This window comes from Ctenopharyngodon idella, chromosome 13, assembly GCF_019924925.1.
Source record: "Ctenopharyngodon idella isolate HZGC_01 chromosome 13, HZGC01, whole genome shotgun sequence".
Lineage (NCBI taxonomy): Eukaryota > Metazoa > Chordata > Actinopteri > Cypriniformes > Xenocyprididae > Ctenopharyngodon > Ctenopharyngodon idella.
In genome coordinates, this window is record NC_067232.1 from 5,497,057 (window position 1) to 5,515,909 (window position 18,853).

An 18,853-nucleotide genomic window follows, 5' to 3' on the forward strand; every position below is an offset into this window, starting at 1 on the left:
AGGTGGAGCTGAACTAGGTCAAGCTCAACCCAGAGAGGGGGAGCTGGACGTCATTTGGCTCTGCAGAGCACCACTTGGTGGAGGCGCTGGTACGCAAGCAGTGCTCCGCCCTCGGTGTCTGCTCAGGTGTGCGTGTGTCGGAGGAACATTGCGGAGCTGTAGGGAGAGCAAGAGGGGATACGGTCATGTCAGACAGCGGGAACGCACAGTCGCAGGACGGAGGATCCCACGGCAAGGACAGTACGAGCCGGGTGACGAGCCCAAGTGTGGGCAACAGAGTGACCGTGGTGCTCGGAGCGCAGTGGGGCGATGAAGGGAAAGGAAAGGTGGTAGACCTGCTGGCTCAGGACGCTGATATGGTCTGCAGATGTCAGGTTAGTTTATGAGCAGTACTCTCGGAATATGCGAATATATCTCCGGTGGGTTGTGTAGTTGTGATGCGCTGTGTACATCATCAACAAGGTTTGTACGGAAATATTAATGGATAATCAGTGAGCAGCCTGTGTAGTAGTGAAATGAATGTTAAGTGCTGTGAGTGCTCGTGTAGCATGTGATTATAGGACTTTTTTTGCTGGCCAGTTCTTGTGAAGCAGTTAGCTGCTGTATTATTAAAGCGGAAATAGAAATTACAGCGCGCTTCCATTATTATCGACGACGCTGTCTGCACGCGAGCGACGTCAATTACAATGCTGCTCTTCGTGCGTACTGATTTAGCTTCGCTAGCAGTGCACTATGTAGGGTGTTTGCTAATGTCACCTTGACTGAATTATGTGATATTGAAGCCAGCGTGATGGCTGACCGCAGGCCTGCCCATTGTAGGCTTGAAATCTGTCTAGATGTTATTTAGTACATCAGCTAATATTTGGATTATCCGGGATGTGTTTTAAAGGATGTAAACACAGACTCTGTTGTTCACATGAGCGCCGGACTCCTTTGAAGTGTATGACGCTCGAAGGTGTGGTATTTAAATGAGTACTGCAGTCAAACCAGATGTTGTTATTGTTAATAATTAAAATATTGGTTGATTATACTCAACATTAACCTCTAGCTATTTGATTTTCTATCATGTGTTATACATGTGTACACAATTCTGCAGCTCAGTAGTTCTTGAGACATGATGTTCTACAACTTTACTGCCTTTAGCAATATTTATACTTTCAACCAATAGAATGTTTTTTAAACACAAATCTAATTAAATTTGGCTTATATTTTATAAAAATAATATAACATCAGTTAACACCTGTAAAACCACCTGTTCTTAGAACTCAATACTTCATATAGTCTACATTAAACAAAAATATTAATATAAACATTTTAAGGAATCATTACTTTGTGTTTAGAGAGGGAAGATGTACTTTTTTAACAGTAGACCTTTGCCTTACTTATACTTTTATTAGATTTCATAGCTGTGGCCTTAGTTTTTAAAAACACTTGACAGTTTGTTTTGGCCATCTGACGGTGTTGTTGACAGACATTACTCAATATACCTCAACTTCTCACTACTCAAGAATCCGTGACTTCTTAATACATGGTTTTCATGGTCATGAAAAACATGGTAATATTAGAGAATTTTAAAATGGCTGTTTCCATCAATTAAAAATACACATATATTGTTAAGCAGTTGGTTCAGGTAATAAAGTAAGGTTTACATAGCATATGGCTCCATGTGTCAACATATCTCTCATTACACGTCAGAAAGAAACAGGTGTTACTATAACAGCCTTATGACTTTTGGACACTGCTGTGCTCTCACTTAACCAGATATATATATATATATATTATACACACACATTTATTCTATTATATTACTAATCTATTCTATTTTTTTTTTTTTAAATGTACACCGGTTGATTTTAAATGTTTAGATTTGTGAAGAAAGGACTTTTAGGGACGACTGGGCAAATTGTTGAGGTATGCTTACCCCAGTGTGTTATGTGTTATGCTAGAGAGCACACTACTGCACTGTGGTAGCAGTAGCAGGCTGATTTACGCTCCCCTGTTGCTATGTATGGTATTGATAACAGGCTCACATTGCAAGAATTCTCTCCTAAGAAGTTTGTATTCTGCCAAGGTTGTGACTCCATTTAAACAAGTCACTCTGCAGCGCACTGTGCAAACCGTCATGTGTGTGCTGTGCAAATGGATGGGACAGAAAGCAGATAGTGTTAGTCTTTTTATAAATACACTGCACTCAGCAGTCTGACCGGTTTTCTTTACGGGCAGATGGAATGGAAGAAAGACCATCATGCTGTTCCGTGTAACACCAATTTGATACGTCGGCCCAGACTAGAGGATCAAATATGATGCAGTCTGAACAGCCGTTTCACGCTGTATCTCTTTTTGTGATTTTATTTGCACATTAAACCCTTTTCATGTAAGTCTAGTTTGTGTATTTATCAATGCAATATTGGTTAAAACAAATCAGTTGCTTTTTGTCACTCTCTTATTGGTTATGGGTTTTCCAGGCATGTGGGCTTTGTTAAATGTGTTTTAGGCTTGAAATGGTCAACTCTTTCAGTATAATTACAGATCCATTATGGCGCAACAAGACGCTATCTTCAGTCCAGCCTGTTATACAGGAATGTACCGAGATCTTTTTGAGCTATAACCATCTATAGTAGTGTTTATGAACATCTTTTAGTCAAGCTACGCTTTTGGTATCACATTTCTTTCTTGATCTGCTACTGTAACACCAAGTCTGACAAGAATGAACGGCCATCTGTTGCTCTGACAGATAAGTTGCATAGTCGTATATAGATTAGATATGCTGTACTGACTCTGTAATTGACTCATTTTGTTTCAGACAATAAATCTGCCACTTGTTGTTTTAATTTAAGAGTCTTAACGTATTTTAACCATAAATGTCAGGCATGTCTGAATCCTTGGGGTCAGCTTGATAATTCACTCTCTTGACTGCAGTGTTGTGGTGGTCATGCATGTTAAACTGTGTAATGTGCAGCTGTTTTTTTTATCAGTGAGGCCAAGAATGCTGCTTGCTGATAATTATGCTGCCATTTTTAAACCTAGTGTTAATCAATTCTTGGTATGACGGAGGACATTTTTATCAGCTGATTTCCTGATTCATTTATGGTGTTTGCCTTGTGGTTTGTTTGTTTTTTTATTAAAACTTTTACACAAAGAAATTAATAGTCATTTTGAAATGTTTCAAGACTTCAGTCTTATTAATAAACTAATAAAAGCTGTTTCATTTTACATGGAGCAGACCTCATCTTAGGAGCTGACATGTTCACATGACATGAGCAGCTTAAAACTACTCCTTTTTCCTCTGTACCCCCCTTAGATACACTTTGCCTTGTGGAATAAATAAATTGTGGCTGACTGGTATTAATGCATTTCTACAACGGCATTGGTAAATTAAAACATTTGCTTTTTCGCTGTAAAGTGCATGACATAAAGAAACAAAGAATAACGGAGTGCATCTTTAAAGGATTGTTTTTCTGTAGAAACCTAGAAAGGTCAGGGAAATTTAAAACTAGCATTAATGACTTAGAGAAGAAATTGAAAATTATTATTATTATTTATCTCGTTATAATACGCTAATCTCTAGAATTGGTTAATTGGCTATTGAATTTGCCCTTTGAGAGTGCAAATTTTAAAACCTTTAGAAATTGGGAACCTTTTTTTTTTGGACTTGGAACATTTCTTTTATCATCCTTGAGTGATCTGAATGCCAGCTGTCCTTTCTTGTGATCTTGAGACATGCTTTTAAATTCAGTAAATGCAAAAAGTAATTGAAAATATTCTTTTTTTTCCCTCACACTCTCTCTCTCATTCTAAAATGTACACACACACTATTTATTCTGAGAAACCATCAAAACAAACCAAGCCATATAGAACACACCATTTTAATCTCACCACAAAAAAACAATATTCAATCAAACTAGCTTTTGGAATTGGTTTGGAACTTTTTCAACTGCATTTTTAATGCTGATGGACCACCTGGTGCACTGTGTCAGTGTGGGTGATAAAGTGGTAACTCTGCTAGTAATCCCTGTATTATTTCCTCAACCCCTTGTTACTCTTCAAGCAGACATTGGAGCAGATCACTCATTCTAGCTACTTTTAGCCTGCCAGTTTTGGAACGCTGGATGCCATCCAACGTGGCCTAAAACCCCAGAGACAGTCATGAGAGCAAAACGTGACAAACATCATATGAAAGTAATGTTCCAAGTTAATAACTCAGCTCTTCTGAGTTTCCTCTGAAACAAACTATACTGTATGTATTTTCCCTAGAAACCACATCTTATAAAATTGTATGTAGTACGGATACAAATTTGCTTTAAAGTCAACATGAAATCAGAATTGACGCTATTTAATATCTTAATACAACGTGCACTGATTAATTGTGCAGAATATTCCAAATAAAAATCTAAATATATTTGCTGAAGTTACCAAACTGTATAGGAGCCACTTTTCACAGTCCATTCTTTTATGTATTAGTTCAATCTGTGCTTAAACCTCCCAGGTTGGGCCCTTTGACTCAAAAGCAACCTTGTAATAGGAGTCCACAATAGTAATGCTAAAGCAAGCAACACTTTTGGTCACCATGGGTATGAGAACATCGTTAATGGATCTAAAAAGGAGAGGCATCCAAACACACGCACTACTAAACTGGTCAAAGGAGACCTGTCCTGAAATAGCTCTGCACTGTTCCTTGCTGGATTAAAGACTGATTTATTGAGCACACTTTGTGGGAACGCCCTCAGACATGACATGAGGTCAGAGCTGATTGACGGAATGCTGAAAAACGACACATGTGAGGACTCTTGATAATTCTTGAGGATGGTAACAGTTGGCGTAGCAAGTGTGCTCTGTAATCTGCGGTTTCCCTGCTCTTTAATCATGTGGCATGACAGTTAAAATGAAAATGAAACAAATGAAACTTTGCCAAAGTGCAATGTGTGTGATTGGAATATGTGCGTCTGGATTCCTACTTGTATGTTGTCTAATTGAGTAGTAGAGCTGTTCTCACATTGAATCCACACCCAACAACCAAAATCAGTGTTTACATGCTTCAAATGTTCCATTTCACAACTGCTTGTCTAAGCATGTCTGCACCATACCATAGTACCATAGTGATGTTAGCTAAATGGATAGTTCAACCAAAAGCTTGCTTTCTTTTGTGGAACACAAACGATATTTTGAGGAACTTTGAGGTCCAAACAACATTGGAGCGCATTGATTTCCATTGCATGGACAAAACATTAGGGTATTTCTCAAAATATATTTTATGTTCTACAGAAGAAATTAAGTCATGATGTTCTGGAATGGTACTAAATGATGACAGAATTTTAATATTTGTATTATTTCTTCTCACGGATTGAAAAGTCTATGTGTTCTTCTCTCCTGTAGGGGGGCAACAATGCAGGACACACGGTCGTGGTTGATTCAGTGGAATATGATTTCCATCTTCTACCAAGTGGGATTATCAACCCTAAGGTCACTGCCTTCATTGGTGAGTATGTCAAATTACCCCCCTCTGTTTGGATAGAGTGTCTTGTATGCAACCAGTACAGCATAAAGATCTGTATTGGTGGTCATTTCTTTGAGGATGCCACCCTCTCCTGTTAGAGAGTCTGGATGCTCGCCAGCTTATTCAGCTGAGTGCAATCTATGTAGTTTATTTGCAACGATCCAATTTTGCTAATGGCCACCATTGTGTTCTGGCCTTCTGATTCATATGTCTGTAGATTAGTATGATCTATAGGAAATGCTTGATGTTCCTAGTACAGAGCACTTTACTACTTAATGCAAGTATACTTGGCTTGTATAAGTTTAATATTTCTTCCCAGTATTCCTACCTTTCCTGTCCATTCCAGCTCCTGAAATGACTAATTTGGGCTTTTTAGATCCAGGGAAATTCTAAGCCAAGACTTTACACTGTACATTTTTTAAAGCCTGGGGTAATTTTTTTTTTAATTTTTTTTAATTTTCTATATACAGTGTAATAAAACCAAGAGAGCAACATTACGAGAATAATTGAATTTGGTAACATTTGTAGTAGTGAAAGAATTCTAGTCAAAACATTAATTTTTAAAATACTAATTCGACACAGCCAGAAGACAGGTAAACTGTTCCACCTTTGTAAGGGTTGATGTTCTTAATTGCACATTTATGAAGTTAATAATGTTAATCGGACAGTAATTGCATGTCCATCTGTGGAAGTGTTGCCGCTGAAACTGAACACAGCGTGACACAAGAAACAAGTTTCTGTCCATGAATATTAATGAGGTAAGTTGTCTGTTGCTAAACAACTCACTGTAACATTCTAGCACCACATTATTTAACACTCCAGGGTTAAAACTGGCCTTTTTCCCAGGGTAAAGATGCAGTTAACTTGGGGTTAAGTGTAGTGTGAAAGCCGACGGCTGACTGACTGTTCCTAATTTGATTGCAGGTAATGGTGTAGTCATTCACCTGCCGGGCCTCTTCGAGGAGGCTGAGAAGAATTTGCAGAAAGGAAAAGGTTTGTGTTTATCTGTTTGTGCCCTTGTGCTTTATATTTGAGTTTCAGTGAGCAATGACATGAGTCTAACAGTGATCTTGCTCGCAGGTCTACAAGGCTGGGAAAACAGGCTCATCATCTCTGATCGTGCACACATTGGTAGGTTGATGGCTCCCATGATATATAAACACTGTCAGATCCCTGAATTGCATTCAGAACTACAGACAAAATTTGGTTTTGTTGGGTTGTAAATTATTTGATTTGATTACAATGTAATTATTAAATAATGTCATCATGAAATCTGAAATTTAGTCAGAATATGATCTGATTATTTTGGATTCATAGTTATTTTTAAATATGTTCTGAATACTGAATGCACTACCATTCAAAAGTTTGTTTTTTGAAAGAATTCTCTTGTGTACGGAGCCCCTAAAGGGACATGGTGATGGAAAAAAATATGAGATGGCGGGGAAGAAAATATTTCAGTGCTTTTATGTTCTCGTAAATGTTTTGCCTTCCCCCAAGAAACTTTGCGTTTGCTCGCAAAAACTTTTAAGTTTCTTGGGGGAACGCAAAACATTTTTGAGAGAACGCAAAAGCATTGACTTATTTTTCCTCATATATCATGTCCCTTTAGGGGCTCCGTACTTATGTTCACTGTCTGCATTTATTTGCTCAAAATACAGTGTAAACGGTAATATTGTAAAAAATATATAAAATAACGGTTTTCTATTTGAATATATTTTAATTTCAAATGTGCCTCAGTGACAGCCTTTGTACCTTTTTTCTGAGAGGGTACTTGGATGAAAAGATCAATCTGACTGATCCCGAACTTTTTAAATATTAGTGTATGCAGTTTAAGCCAAATGAATGTATTGATGTACATGAAGTACATGGATTTTGGATTTGCAACAACAACTTTGTACTTGATCAAGAAATTTAAGATTACATTTTGAAAACCATCCTTTATCTCCACATTCAAAGTGTAACTGATGGCCATGAGATATTTGCATACTGTCTTCTTTACATATATGAACCATTTATTACCCACTTTGCACTGTGCAATGTTTCTGAAAGAAAAAAAAAAGATGGAATGAAAGTCTAAACCTAAATCTTTAACACTGTTCTTTTGATGCCTTGCAAGCAGTGGCATTTCCTTCAGGAACTGCAAATCTAGCTAGCTCTAAGTTTTAAAAATTCTCTAATTAATGCATTGAAATTTTATTTGATTCCTCAATGCATTTTTACTCTCCTGCTTTTTTGTGTTTACGTTTTTGTTTTTAGTTTTTGGGATGTGAAGTGAACAGATACCGCTCTCAAATGTCACATAATCAAAGAGTCCTTTAAAACGTAATAGAATAGCATATCAGAATCCAATGAAATGAACGGTATGTGTTTGAATTATTATGCCTTTAGAGTATTGTTGTAAAGATTCTCAGCAGGAGCCGTTAAAATGAAAGGACACTGGGATCAATTGTAGTCAACACAAGTGTTGTTATGGTGACCTGCTTTGGCATGTTGGGTTCAGAGCTCAGAGAGATGAGTTCCAGCACAGTAGTGCTCTGTCTCACTGTAATGTATACACTCTCCTGCCTCTAGTGTTTGATTTCCATCAAGCTGTGGATGGAGTCCAGGAACAGGAGAGGCAACAGCAAGCTGGCAAAAAGTAAAAACCCTGCTTTATGCACACGCATACAACACGCTAGCAACATGTTATGACAAGAGTTCATAACAAAAGAGAACCTGCTTTGAGAGATGTAATTGAGGCCTTTCTAACCTCTCTGGTTGATCTTAGTAGCTGACTGGTTTATCTGTATTTTTGCATTTGTTTTATATAATGGACAAATGAGATGTTCTAGACTTGGATAATACAGGCACGTTCCTATCCCAAGTGTTTTTTTATTTATTTTATGTGAAACAATTTATATATAATTATAAATAATTATGTCTTGCAAAGTTAAAAGAAAACATTTTTCAATCTTAATACCATCCAATATTAAATATTGGCTAAATCTGTGTATTTTCCCTGACAACCACAAGTTAACTTTAATCAAAGCGAAGTTAAGAAGCTAAAGTTCAGCTGAATATTTCATAGTCCCTCCTACATTAAGTTAAATTAAAATGTAGTGTACAAATAAATGATTATGTACATCAATAATGATTCACTCAATGCCTGTTCAAAAAAAGTTTGGTTCTGTAATATTTTTTTATGTTTTTGAAAGAAGTCTCTTATGCTTACCAAGGCTTTATTACAGTAAAAACAGCAATATTGTGAAATATGACATTATTATTGTATTCCTGTGATGGCAACAAGGTGTCACATGATTCTTCAGAAATCATATAATATGGTGATTTGGTTCTCAAGAAACATTTCTTATTATCAGTGTTGAAAACTTTATCAATTTTGATAATAAAGTTGTGGTGCTTAATATTTTTCTGGAAACCGTGATACATTTTTTTATGAATAGAAAGTTCAAAATAACGTTTATTTAAAATAGAAATTTGTAACAAAGGCAGTACATTGATAAAAACTGTCACTTTTTATCAATTTAATGCATCCTTGTTGAATAAGAATATTAATTTTTTTTAAAAAGATGTATTGGCCCCGAATGTTTGAATGATAGTGTATGTAAATAAAACTACATTCAATTTTATATATGTAACAGAGTGTCCCTGCTCTGTTCTCTTTTACTTAGGGGTCCCTGAAAAGGTTGCAGACCCCTGTTTTAAAGCATACACATACATGGAACGAGAGTGTCTATGTAATGCACATGAATATCACTCATGAGTCTCACCTTGTTTCTGTTTCACTACCTAGTTTAGGAACAACTAAAAAGGGAATCGGCCCCGTGTATTCAGCCAAAGCAGCTCGCAGTGGCCTAAGAATATGTGATCTTCTGGCTGACTTTAAGGATTTCTCAGAGAGGTCAGGGTGTGCTTACCTGTTCAGCTGAACTTGACAACTCAACTATTTTACCCATTCATGTCATATTCACTAGATGCTTTTAAACCACACCCTCTGTAAAAACACTTATTCCAGTTCTTAATCCATACCAGAAACAATGGAATAGCAACTGATCACGCTACTAGTCTATCACAATGTAAAATGAGCAGTCTCATGTCTCTTCTCACAGATTTAAAAATTTGGCCTCGCAGTATAAGTCTATGTACCCTTCACTGGAGATTGATGTGGATGGGGAACTTGAGAGACTCAAGGTGAGAAGCTTGAACGTCATACCAGTTCACACCAGTTAATAACGTTGGTTAGGATTACAAGAGATAATAGGACTTTGATACGAGTTAGAGTTTAGATTTATCGTAAAGGAGGTAGAGATGCACAACACATCATTATCAACTGGTTATTACACATTTTTTGAACATTCTGACACACTTTCTGTCACTGACTACTTTTTTTTCAGACGTATGTAGATAGGATAAAGCCCATGGTGAGAGATGGAGTCTTCTTCATGCATGAGGCGCTACATGGACCTCCAAAAAAGATCTTGGTGGAAGGTGCCAATGCTGCCTTGCTGGACATTGACTTTGGTGAGTAATGGATACACCAAAACACACAGCACATACCATTCCCTGACCATGTGTAATGTAATATTATGCAGTGTGCTAACTAGCTGATTCCCAGTTATAAACTTCACCCCATATTTTATTTTATTTTATTTACATTAAATTAAATTGAATTAAATTATTTTATTTTTTTAATAAAATTAATTTAATTTAAATAAAATAAATTATTTTATATAAATTAAATTAAATATTTTTATTTCATTTTATTTTTTTCAATAAAATTAAATTAATTTAAATTAAATTATTTTATTTTATATAAAATTAAATAAAATTAAATATTTTTATTTTATTTTATTTAAATACAATTAAATTATTTTATTTAAATTAAATTATTTTCTATTTTATTAATTTTATTTTGCATATATTTATTCTTCACCATGTTAATCATTTTTTATTATAGTTCCTAATGGTTATGTGACATGACTTTATTGCGCCTCTAATTTTTTCAAAGTAAATTTAGACATTGACAGATGTCAGATGCCTGTTGCTGTACAGTACATATAGTAATAAAGATAACTGTCATTACATTGTCTAAAGCTTCACAAACACTTCAGACACTTTATTTAATTTTATTTTGTTTTATTATGATAGATTATATTTAGCTTGTATAATAGATTATACTTAGCTTGTATGTTAAAAAAATGTTTTAGTTCCTAATGTTTTTGTTTTTATGGTTATGTGATGTGATTTTAAGCAGTGTGTGCCACTAGCTTTTTTAAAATAAATTTAAAAATTGAGAGATGCAGAGGTCTATTACTATACATAATGAAAATAAACATTGTCATTGCCTAAAGCTTCACTAACCCTTCACGGTTACACTTTATTTTGATGGTCCACTTTAGGCATTCTACTAACTATGAGTAACTTTGCAACTACATGTCAACTTTAGACGGTTAGTAGACTGTCAGTTTAGGGTTAGTAGAATAAGTTGAAGTACTCACAGAGTTACTTATAAGTCAGTGTAATGTCTGTTGGGGACCATCAAAATCAAAAAAGTGTTGTGATGTGACGCTCTTGTTTAGGGACATATCCTTTCGTGACTTCCTCAAACTGCACTGTGGGAGGGGTGTGTACGGGTCTGGGCATGCCACCCCAGAACGTTGGTGAAGTCTATGGAGTTGTCAAAGCCTACACCACGAGAGTTGGGATTGGGGCTTTCCCTACAGAACAGAGCAACGTAAGCAGCTGCCTGTTTTCCTCTTTTTATTTCTCGCAGTGTTTGGATACTTAATGAGCTCTCGCTACTGTTTATTTTCCCTTGCATTCAAGTGTTATGAGTGCTTTTCTGACTTTACTTGAGCACAGTTATTGTTATGGATGGATTTGAACAGGAATAATGAGTCCGGATGAACAGCAGTCAGTAATCTATCACACTGCATGACAATGAATATATTATGATTGAGACATTTAGGTAACACTTTAGTTTGAGGACCAATTCTTACTATTAAGTAGTTGCTTATTAGCTTGCAAATTGGCTGTTTATTAGTACTTATAAAGCACATATTAATGCCTTATTCTGCATGATCATATTCTACATCCCTTAATCATAACCCAAGCCTAAACTTAACCACTACAACAATTACCTTACTACATACAGTAGATCATTTTGGCATAAATACTGTAAAAAATGTATTTCTTATTGTTAGTTAATATTAGTTAATGCATTAACTAGTGTGAACTAATGGAAACTTATTGTAAAGTGTCACCATTAAAACAGCTTGACTGTTTAACTTTTTTATTGTAAATTTTCAGATACCCGTACACAAATACACAAAGTAACTGAATGTTGCACTTTAGTCATACTGTACTTGTGCGCAGGAAACCGGAGAGCTCTTGCAGACGAGAGGCAAGGAAGTGGGTGTGACCACAGGTCGCAAAAGGAGATGTGGTTGGCTGGATCTTGTGCTTATTAAATATGCTCACATGATTAATGGTTTCACAGCGTGAGTGTTCAGAAATTTCTCCTTTTGTTTTTGTATCTGTGTTCTATAAAATACAGTTTCCTTATATGCATCTGTATACCCTCTATATGTCTCTCTAGCTTAGCTCTCACCAAACTAGACATCTTAGATGTGCTTCCTGAGATCAAAGTTTGTGTGGCATACAAAGTAGATGGTGAAACCATCCCACATTTCCCAGGTAAGCAGCACATCACATATAGATTTTATAAAATCTAGTGTAGTTATTAAATATCATACATTTTCCCCAGCAAACCAAGAAGTGCTACAGAAGGTTGAAGTGCAGTATGACACTCTGCCAGGCTGGAATACAGACACGTCTGCTGCCCGGACCTTTGATGAGCTTCCAGAAAATGCAAAGAAATATGTCAGCTACATCGAAGATCAGTTGTGTGTGCCTGGTAAGACTTTTACAATCACTAGGACACATTTCTCAATACTTGGGTCACTTTTTAAAAAAATTCACACATTCTCCTTACCAACCTTCATCTTGGCACTGCAGTAAATTTCACATCCAAAATGCACTAAAACTACCAAAACACTTCATATGGCATCTCAAATCAAGTCATTTGTCCATTAACACCAGCAAAGATTGTCACCCAACAAACACACTCACTGATCCAAGGGCGTTTTCACACCTGGCTTATTTGGAGCATTTGTTTCGCAACTCGGTTTGTTTTTAGGCATATGTAAACACAGCAATCAAGCTCAGATCTGCACCAAAATAATCGGTCCAAGATCGCCTGAACGAGGTGATCTTGGGCTGATTGCAAACAAACTCTGGAGCAGTTCGCTTGTGGTGAGAAAACAATCTGACACAACGGACCAATGAACCTGGCTGTATGATGGCCAATTACGTATGTTGCATGAAAAGCAGCAATGTTTGTTTTTCCAATGCCTCTCAAAATGAATTGTGGGTTAACCTGGAGCAAAGACTAAGTGAAATGCCTTATTGAAATTTCCAATTTTCAAAAAATGCAGACAAGGCCTTGATTTTTGCTAAAAATGACTAGTAATATAAAGTAGAAGTAGAAGTAATATAGTAGAATAGTAGAATTAATATAGTAGAAGTAATATAATGACCGCTACAAAGAAAGCCACAATCAACCTGCGGAGCTGTTGTCTATCCATCCTGACTGATGAACGCTATGAGCCGAATCCTGGAACATTAACAGGTTCCAGCTGACCAATAAGAGGAAAGCGTACTCATACTTTACTCGTATTAACTAATTTTGGTCCATTTAGAAATGTTGCCTTATGAAAGCGAACCAAACCAAGAAGAAATCGCAACATTGTAACAATTTTAATCCTTGTTTTGGAACAAAGCAAATGATCTACAGGTGTGAAAACTCCCTAGAAAACACTATCAGCTCTACAGAAGACAATAGTGTCATTATTCAGCTCAAGACAGTTCAGTGTTGATTCAGTACAGTTCAGAAATCAACACCACTACAGCTGAAGTAGAAAACTACAACAACATTTATGTCCCTGCCAATTTCAAATATATTTCAGTATGATATTACTGTAGAAATCTTAGTCTTATTCAGTTTTGTATTATGTTAGGTTTTGAACTTAAGTTTAACAGTTTTGAAAAGAGTATGTAAATGTGCAAATTGGCCTGTAGGTACAAAGAGTTTTGGTGGTGGTTCAATGTAATTGTAAACATGACAAATTACAAACATATAATTTGAAAGATGTAGTCATCGAATGCATTTTGTGCTAGAGAAATGATAAATAATCTACAGATACTGTTATTGTCTCCGTGTAAACTACAAAAACGCAAATTTGTGAAAACGATTACATCATGCGTTTGCTTGTTCAGTCTATAGGCATGCGTGAGTAATTGACAACCAAAACAACAAAGTGACATTGCCAACTTCTGGCCTGGCATGCATAATGCAGAGTTTTAGAAGTTTTTGTGATCATTTTGACAATGTTGACATCTGTATGCAAAACACTTCAAAAATGCAAAATAAAAACTTTTCCGTTTTTAGTACATCATTGTTGTGTAAAAGTACCCTCAGTCATCCTTGTAAGTATGAATGTTTAAAATGCAATTTGGTTGCTTTTTTGCTTTAATCCTTATGACTTCCTCCATGTTTGCTTTAGTGAAGTGGATTGGTGTTGGGAAGTCAAGGGAATCAATGATCCAGCTCTTTTAGGAGGCTGCTTGGCCTGCATGTAGCACTGGCTGGATTATGCTCTGGACTCTGGGACTCGGTGCCGGAGACAGGAAGTTGCCTCGTACGTTTCCTCTCCCACCTCACTTCAGTTTCTCCATGGCAAGAAAGTTGAACATTTTCTATCACTCAGATCATCTTACAGCCTGTTTAAATAGAGTATTTCTCTTGACTTTCTGTGGTAAATCAAAAAGGCAAGATTTTGGCATCATGTAATCTACAGTTTCTCTGTTCTCCTTTTGTATTTCGAGCTGTCATAAGCTCAGTTATCTCCATCTTGAGTCCATATGCTGTAAATGTGCTACTACTTCAAAGAGTCAGACTTCATTAGTTGTTAGATATCAGTTTTTCAAAAAGGTTGGGTAAAACAATTACTTAAACATATTTTTTTGTTTTATCATACAAGAATCAATGGTTATGCGATGTATATTACCACACTTTGTCCTTGTTTTAAATGGACTGTATGATTGACTTGTTCAAGTCAACTTCATTTAAACATGCTTTTTAAAAGACGGATTAAATGTTTCTTTACCAGATGCATAAAAGTGAATCTTTTAACTCATGTGATTCACGATTCAGTAATTCTAAATGAGAAATATGTAGAAGCAGTCAATGTTTTATTGAAGTGTTTTCAAATTTGAAACTATTTTAATTTGCTCCAAAAAATAGTATATAACAAACTATATAATTATATAATGTGCCTCAAGATACAGAAACATTCAAGAGTTTAAGCATATACTATTATACAAGCTAGGCTCTTGATTCCATTGAATGTATGTAAATGTTTGCACAGTCCTCGGATGTTTATTGTTCAACTTTACAACTTTATGCCACAAGCATATTAAAGCCACTTTAATTATCAGTACTGAGATATCTGGATACTTGCCTTTCAGTATAGATTGTCAAAGTATAGATCCTTAAGACATTTATGTGCATTCAGACGCCACCTCAGGACGTACAATTCTGTTTAGCCAGTAAAACGCACTGATGATTAAACTTCTTCTATGGTTGCTAGCTGCTGCAGAACCTTCAAATGTTAGAGATGTTCTAAATAGTCGAACGTAAGAGTCACTAGAGCTTGTCTGTTTAAATATGACTGGGTTGTTTCATAAAACCAGATCTGCTTCTTGTCTCACCTTCAGTACTACACCTACCAATAAATAAGTATATAGGATAAAGTGTGCCTTGTTAATACAGATAAACAATGAAACTTGAAAACTACTCTGATTGAGCTTTTATGGATTTTAATTGATTAACTTCAATATTTTAGCTTTTCAAGGGCATTAGTGTCATTGCCATTTGCCAAAAGTGTACATGCATCCAAAGAAGTATCTTAATGGATAAATGAATGCTGTGATATAAAGAGCCTTTGTAAATGACCCAGAATGAAAACTCTCTTTTTCTGTCACTCACAGCTGCTGAATAAATTATATAACCTGATTATTGTTTAGTAGTGTCTATTTCACATCAGTTATCTTGTATTATCACATTTCCTCTGAACAAGTAGGACAGCTGAAACATTCTAACAACAGTATTTTTGCACAAAAACACGTTTTTCTGTTATTGAAATCCTTTACTTTTTATTCTGTGTTGTATTGCTGCTGATTGGGTTTTCATGTATGTATATACAGAACACAAAGCCATATTCTCTTGAATTTACTGTTACTGTACACTTTGCTGGTGATGGATACCGGTGGGTGTGCAAGTTCATCTAGTGGGATTTGCTCAAAAACGCACTCACTTTGTAATTTATCTTGGATGAATGACACTTCAGTCAATAAAGTAATATAGTCAAAAACACTTTTTGTGTTTGTTTATTTTTCAGCGGTATTTTGTGGCATTATTTGTAATCGAAAACGAGGTAGATACACTGTCATTTTCAGTGCCATGGAAATATAAGGCTCAACAACTCGCCACCAGAGGGAGACATTTACCTTGAAATAGGCGTTGAATGGCGACAATCTTAGTCTTGTGTAAATCATCTGATTCTAACGAAAAACACAGAGCTCCGTAATTATGTTTGACAATAACGTGTGATGTACAGAATTACTCTCAGATGATAATAATATTGTGTTCTTGGGACTCTTTTCCTCCGTTAGGACTATTTCTTAAGTGTTAATTGGTAAAGATGGTCATATGCGTGGCTTAGTTGAGGTTAAATTCAGCTGTAAGTTGATTAACTTCAACTTAAATGTTTTATTAGCACAAATTGCAAATTAGATATGGGAACGTATATTTTTAGGTGCTCATTTTAAGGTCATTTTAATTTTGTCACCACTTTTTCACCTTTTTAAAAAGGTCAAGCAATTTGTTTTCACATTATCTCTTCATATTAGTGCTCTTTATATTGCTTTAGAAAGGTCTAGTCATGTGTGAATGAAAAATAAAAGAGTGCTTTATGGATAACCTGAAGTATCTTCAAGTTGAAGGCTATTACTGAAGATATTGGAATAGAAATGTTTTGCTTTCACATCCAAATCTATATGTTAGAGGTATGTGTGTTGGCTTGTTTGGCTGGTGAAGGTGCCTGGATATAAATGTACACATATGTGCGATGTAGTAGGAGGTGACGACTGTGGTGAGAATGATGAGATCTCTCATATTGTACACTCTGCAGAATGAAGGAGTCTTCCTCCACTCATTAGGTATTCAGTGCACTCATTTCTATAAACCATATCAGCTTTGCCGGATTATCATTTAGATCTTATTTTTGATGCTGATTATGGGTGCTGAGTTTATATTTAATCATTTAGATTTCGATTTAGTGTTTTATCATTATAATGTTATTGTTAGTATTTAGTAACAAAGATGTTGGAAATACAGTATAGTATTAAGTTAATATAATGTATTATAATATTAATTTATAATTTTTTTTTGTATTTTATTTCCCTAAACACAGAATGTCAGTTTAAAAGAGAGAGAGAAAAAATTGATTTGATTGATTTATTAATTATGACAACAACACAAGTCTTTCACAAAGAAAAAAAACTATTGTTTATAGACTTTGAATGTTAAAAATTATTTTGTGTACAGAAAAACAGTAGTTTCTTGGTTTTTATACACTGTAAAAAATAATTGTTGGTTTAACTTAAAGTAAGTTACCTGGTTGCCTTAAAATTTTGAGTTCATTGAAACTGAAATACTATGAAGGCGATTGGTTTAATCAACAGAAACTCAAAATATTATGTTATCTGAATCACATAAATGTTGTGTTAACAAATCATGAAAATTATTTTTACAGTGTAGGGTCTTCACACTAAGGACCTGATAGATAGATAGATAGATAGATAGATAGATAGATAGATAGATAGATAGATGGACAGACAGGTTGTAAGATCTGAGGTTTTCTTTAGAAGTGTGTTAATGTCCTTCAGACCCCTGAGAGAGTCTGTGTGTGTTTTTTCATGATTTTAAATGTCTTTGCGGTTCTTCTCTTTGTCACAGCTGACTCATTACACAACACAGTTCTGAACCTTTCACCAAACACTGCACACAAACACTGTCACACAAAGGGCTCTATTCTGGCCTGATGGTGTGTTGAGTGTGTGAAGAGAAGGTCAGGGGAGGGCCAGATCTGTGTGTGTGTCTGTGTATCAGTGCATTAGTGGCTTTGACACACTCATTAGAGCAGATGTGCTGCTGCTGCAGTGGCGGCTGCCACTTCCTCCTCCTGGCTTGTGAACACGGGCAGCTGTTGAGCAAAGGGCCAACGTCTGCCTGATCCCTGACCTCAGCTCCACCCCAGCTCTAACGGGGGCAGGGCCAGGGGCCCGCCAGATGGGGGCTGGCTGTGTGTGCAGGGGGGTGTTTATGAGTTTAGAGTACTGGCTGTTGCTTTTTGGGGGGAAACTTGTGGAGTTTGTGTTTGGATGTGGGGCATAAGGGCTGGGGGTTGGGTTATGGAGGGAGGTTATAGACGCAACACATGGCTCAGAAAAACATTAGCCTGAGAGGGGTGTCGGAAGTGCTTTGGAAGAGTGGCGTGCAGCCGTTTGTTGGCATCGTTTTAGCCAGGAAGTACTTGTTCTATTAAAATTATAGGAGTGCAGTGCGGTTCAATACAAGTTAACACAAGTTTAATCTACAGCACTTGTGGCATAATGGTGATTACTACAAAAAAATTATAATTTCAATATCCTTTTCTTTAAAAAAGCAAACAAAAATCTGGGATACAATGAGACGCTTACAATGGGGACAATTCATAAACATCTAAATACTCACGGTTTCAATAGTTTAGTCAACATGATTTTAATGTGAAAAAAAGAGCTTACTAACTGACAAAAACAACTTTACAGCTCAAATAATACCCAAGCTTTAACAGAAGAACTAATGCATGTGCTTTATACAATTATATGCTTCGCATTTCCGCTTTTAAATCCTCCAAAAAATTGGCCTCATTTACTTCCATTCTAAGTGTCTCACCATAACCTCAATTTTTGCTTTAGAAAAAGCTACCCTTTATTTGGTAACACTTTCTTTTAGTGTCATTGTTACACGTGTTACATGTAGTTACTGTAGTAATAATGGTTTTATGGTTAGATGTAATTATGCATAATTACTATGGTAAATACATTTAATGTGTAACTACGTAACCTTAAAATAAAGTTTTTTACAAAAAAAGTCAGTCGAAATTATTTTCTGTGGTAATCAACATTGTACCACAAATG

General features: G+C 35.9%; 2 protein-coding genes across 3 annotated transcripts in view; one reads left to right on the top strand and one right to left on the bottom strand.

Moving 5' to 3' along the window:
- The window catches only part of rsrp1 (arginine/serine-rich protein 1), a 209,980-nt gene that overhangs the window by 87,441 nt on the left and 103,686 nt on the right, over positions 1-18,853 (bottom strand). The gene's annotated exons all lie outside the window — the stretch shown is intronic.
- On the top strand, positions 60-15,986 carry adss2 (adenylosuccinate synthase 2). Of its 2 annotated transcripts, XM_051917912.1 has the most exons (13): positions 60-374; positions 5,374-5,476; positions 6,419-6,487; positions 6,575-6,625; positions 8,066-8,132; positions 9,285-9,392; positions 9,601-9,682; positions 9,886-10,012; positions 11,071-11,225; positions 11,867-11,991; positions 12,090-12,187; positions 12,258-12,407; positions 14,116-15,986. In XM_051917912.1, exons 1-13 carry the CDS (start codon positions 186-188, stop codon positions 14,166-14,168), a joined length of 1,377 nt encoding a protein of 458 aa, XP_051773872.1. In that variant the 5' UTR covers positions 60-185; the 3' UTR covers positions 14,169-15,986. The 2 variants fall into 2 exon arrangements, with proteins under 2 accessions (XP_051773872.1, XP_051773873.1); XM_051917913.1 differs by lacking the exons at positions 60-374; positions 5,374-5,476; positions 6,419-6,487; positions 8,066-8,132 and having other exon boundaries at positions 6,607-6,625.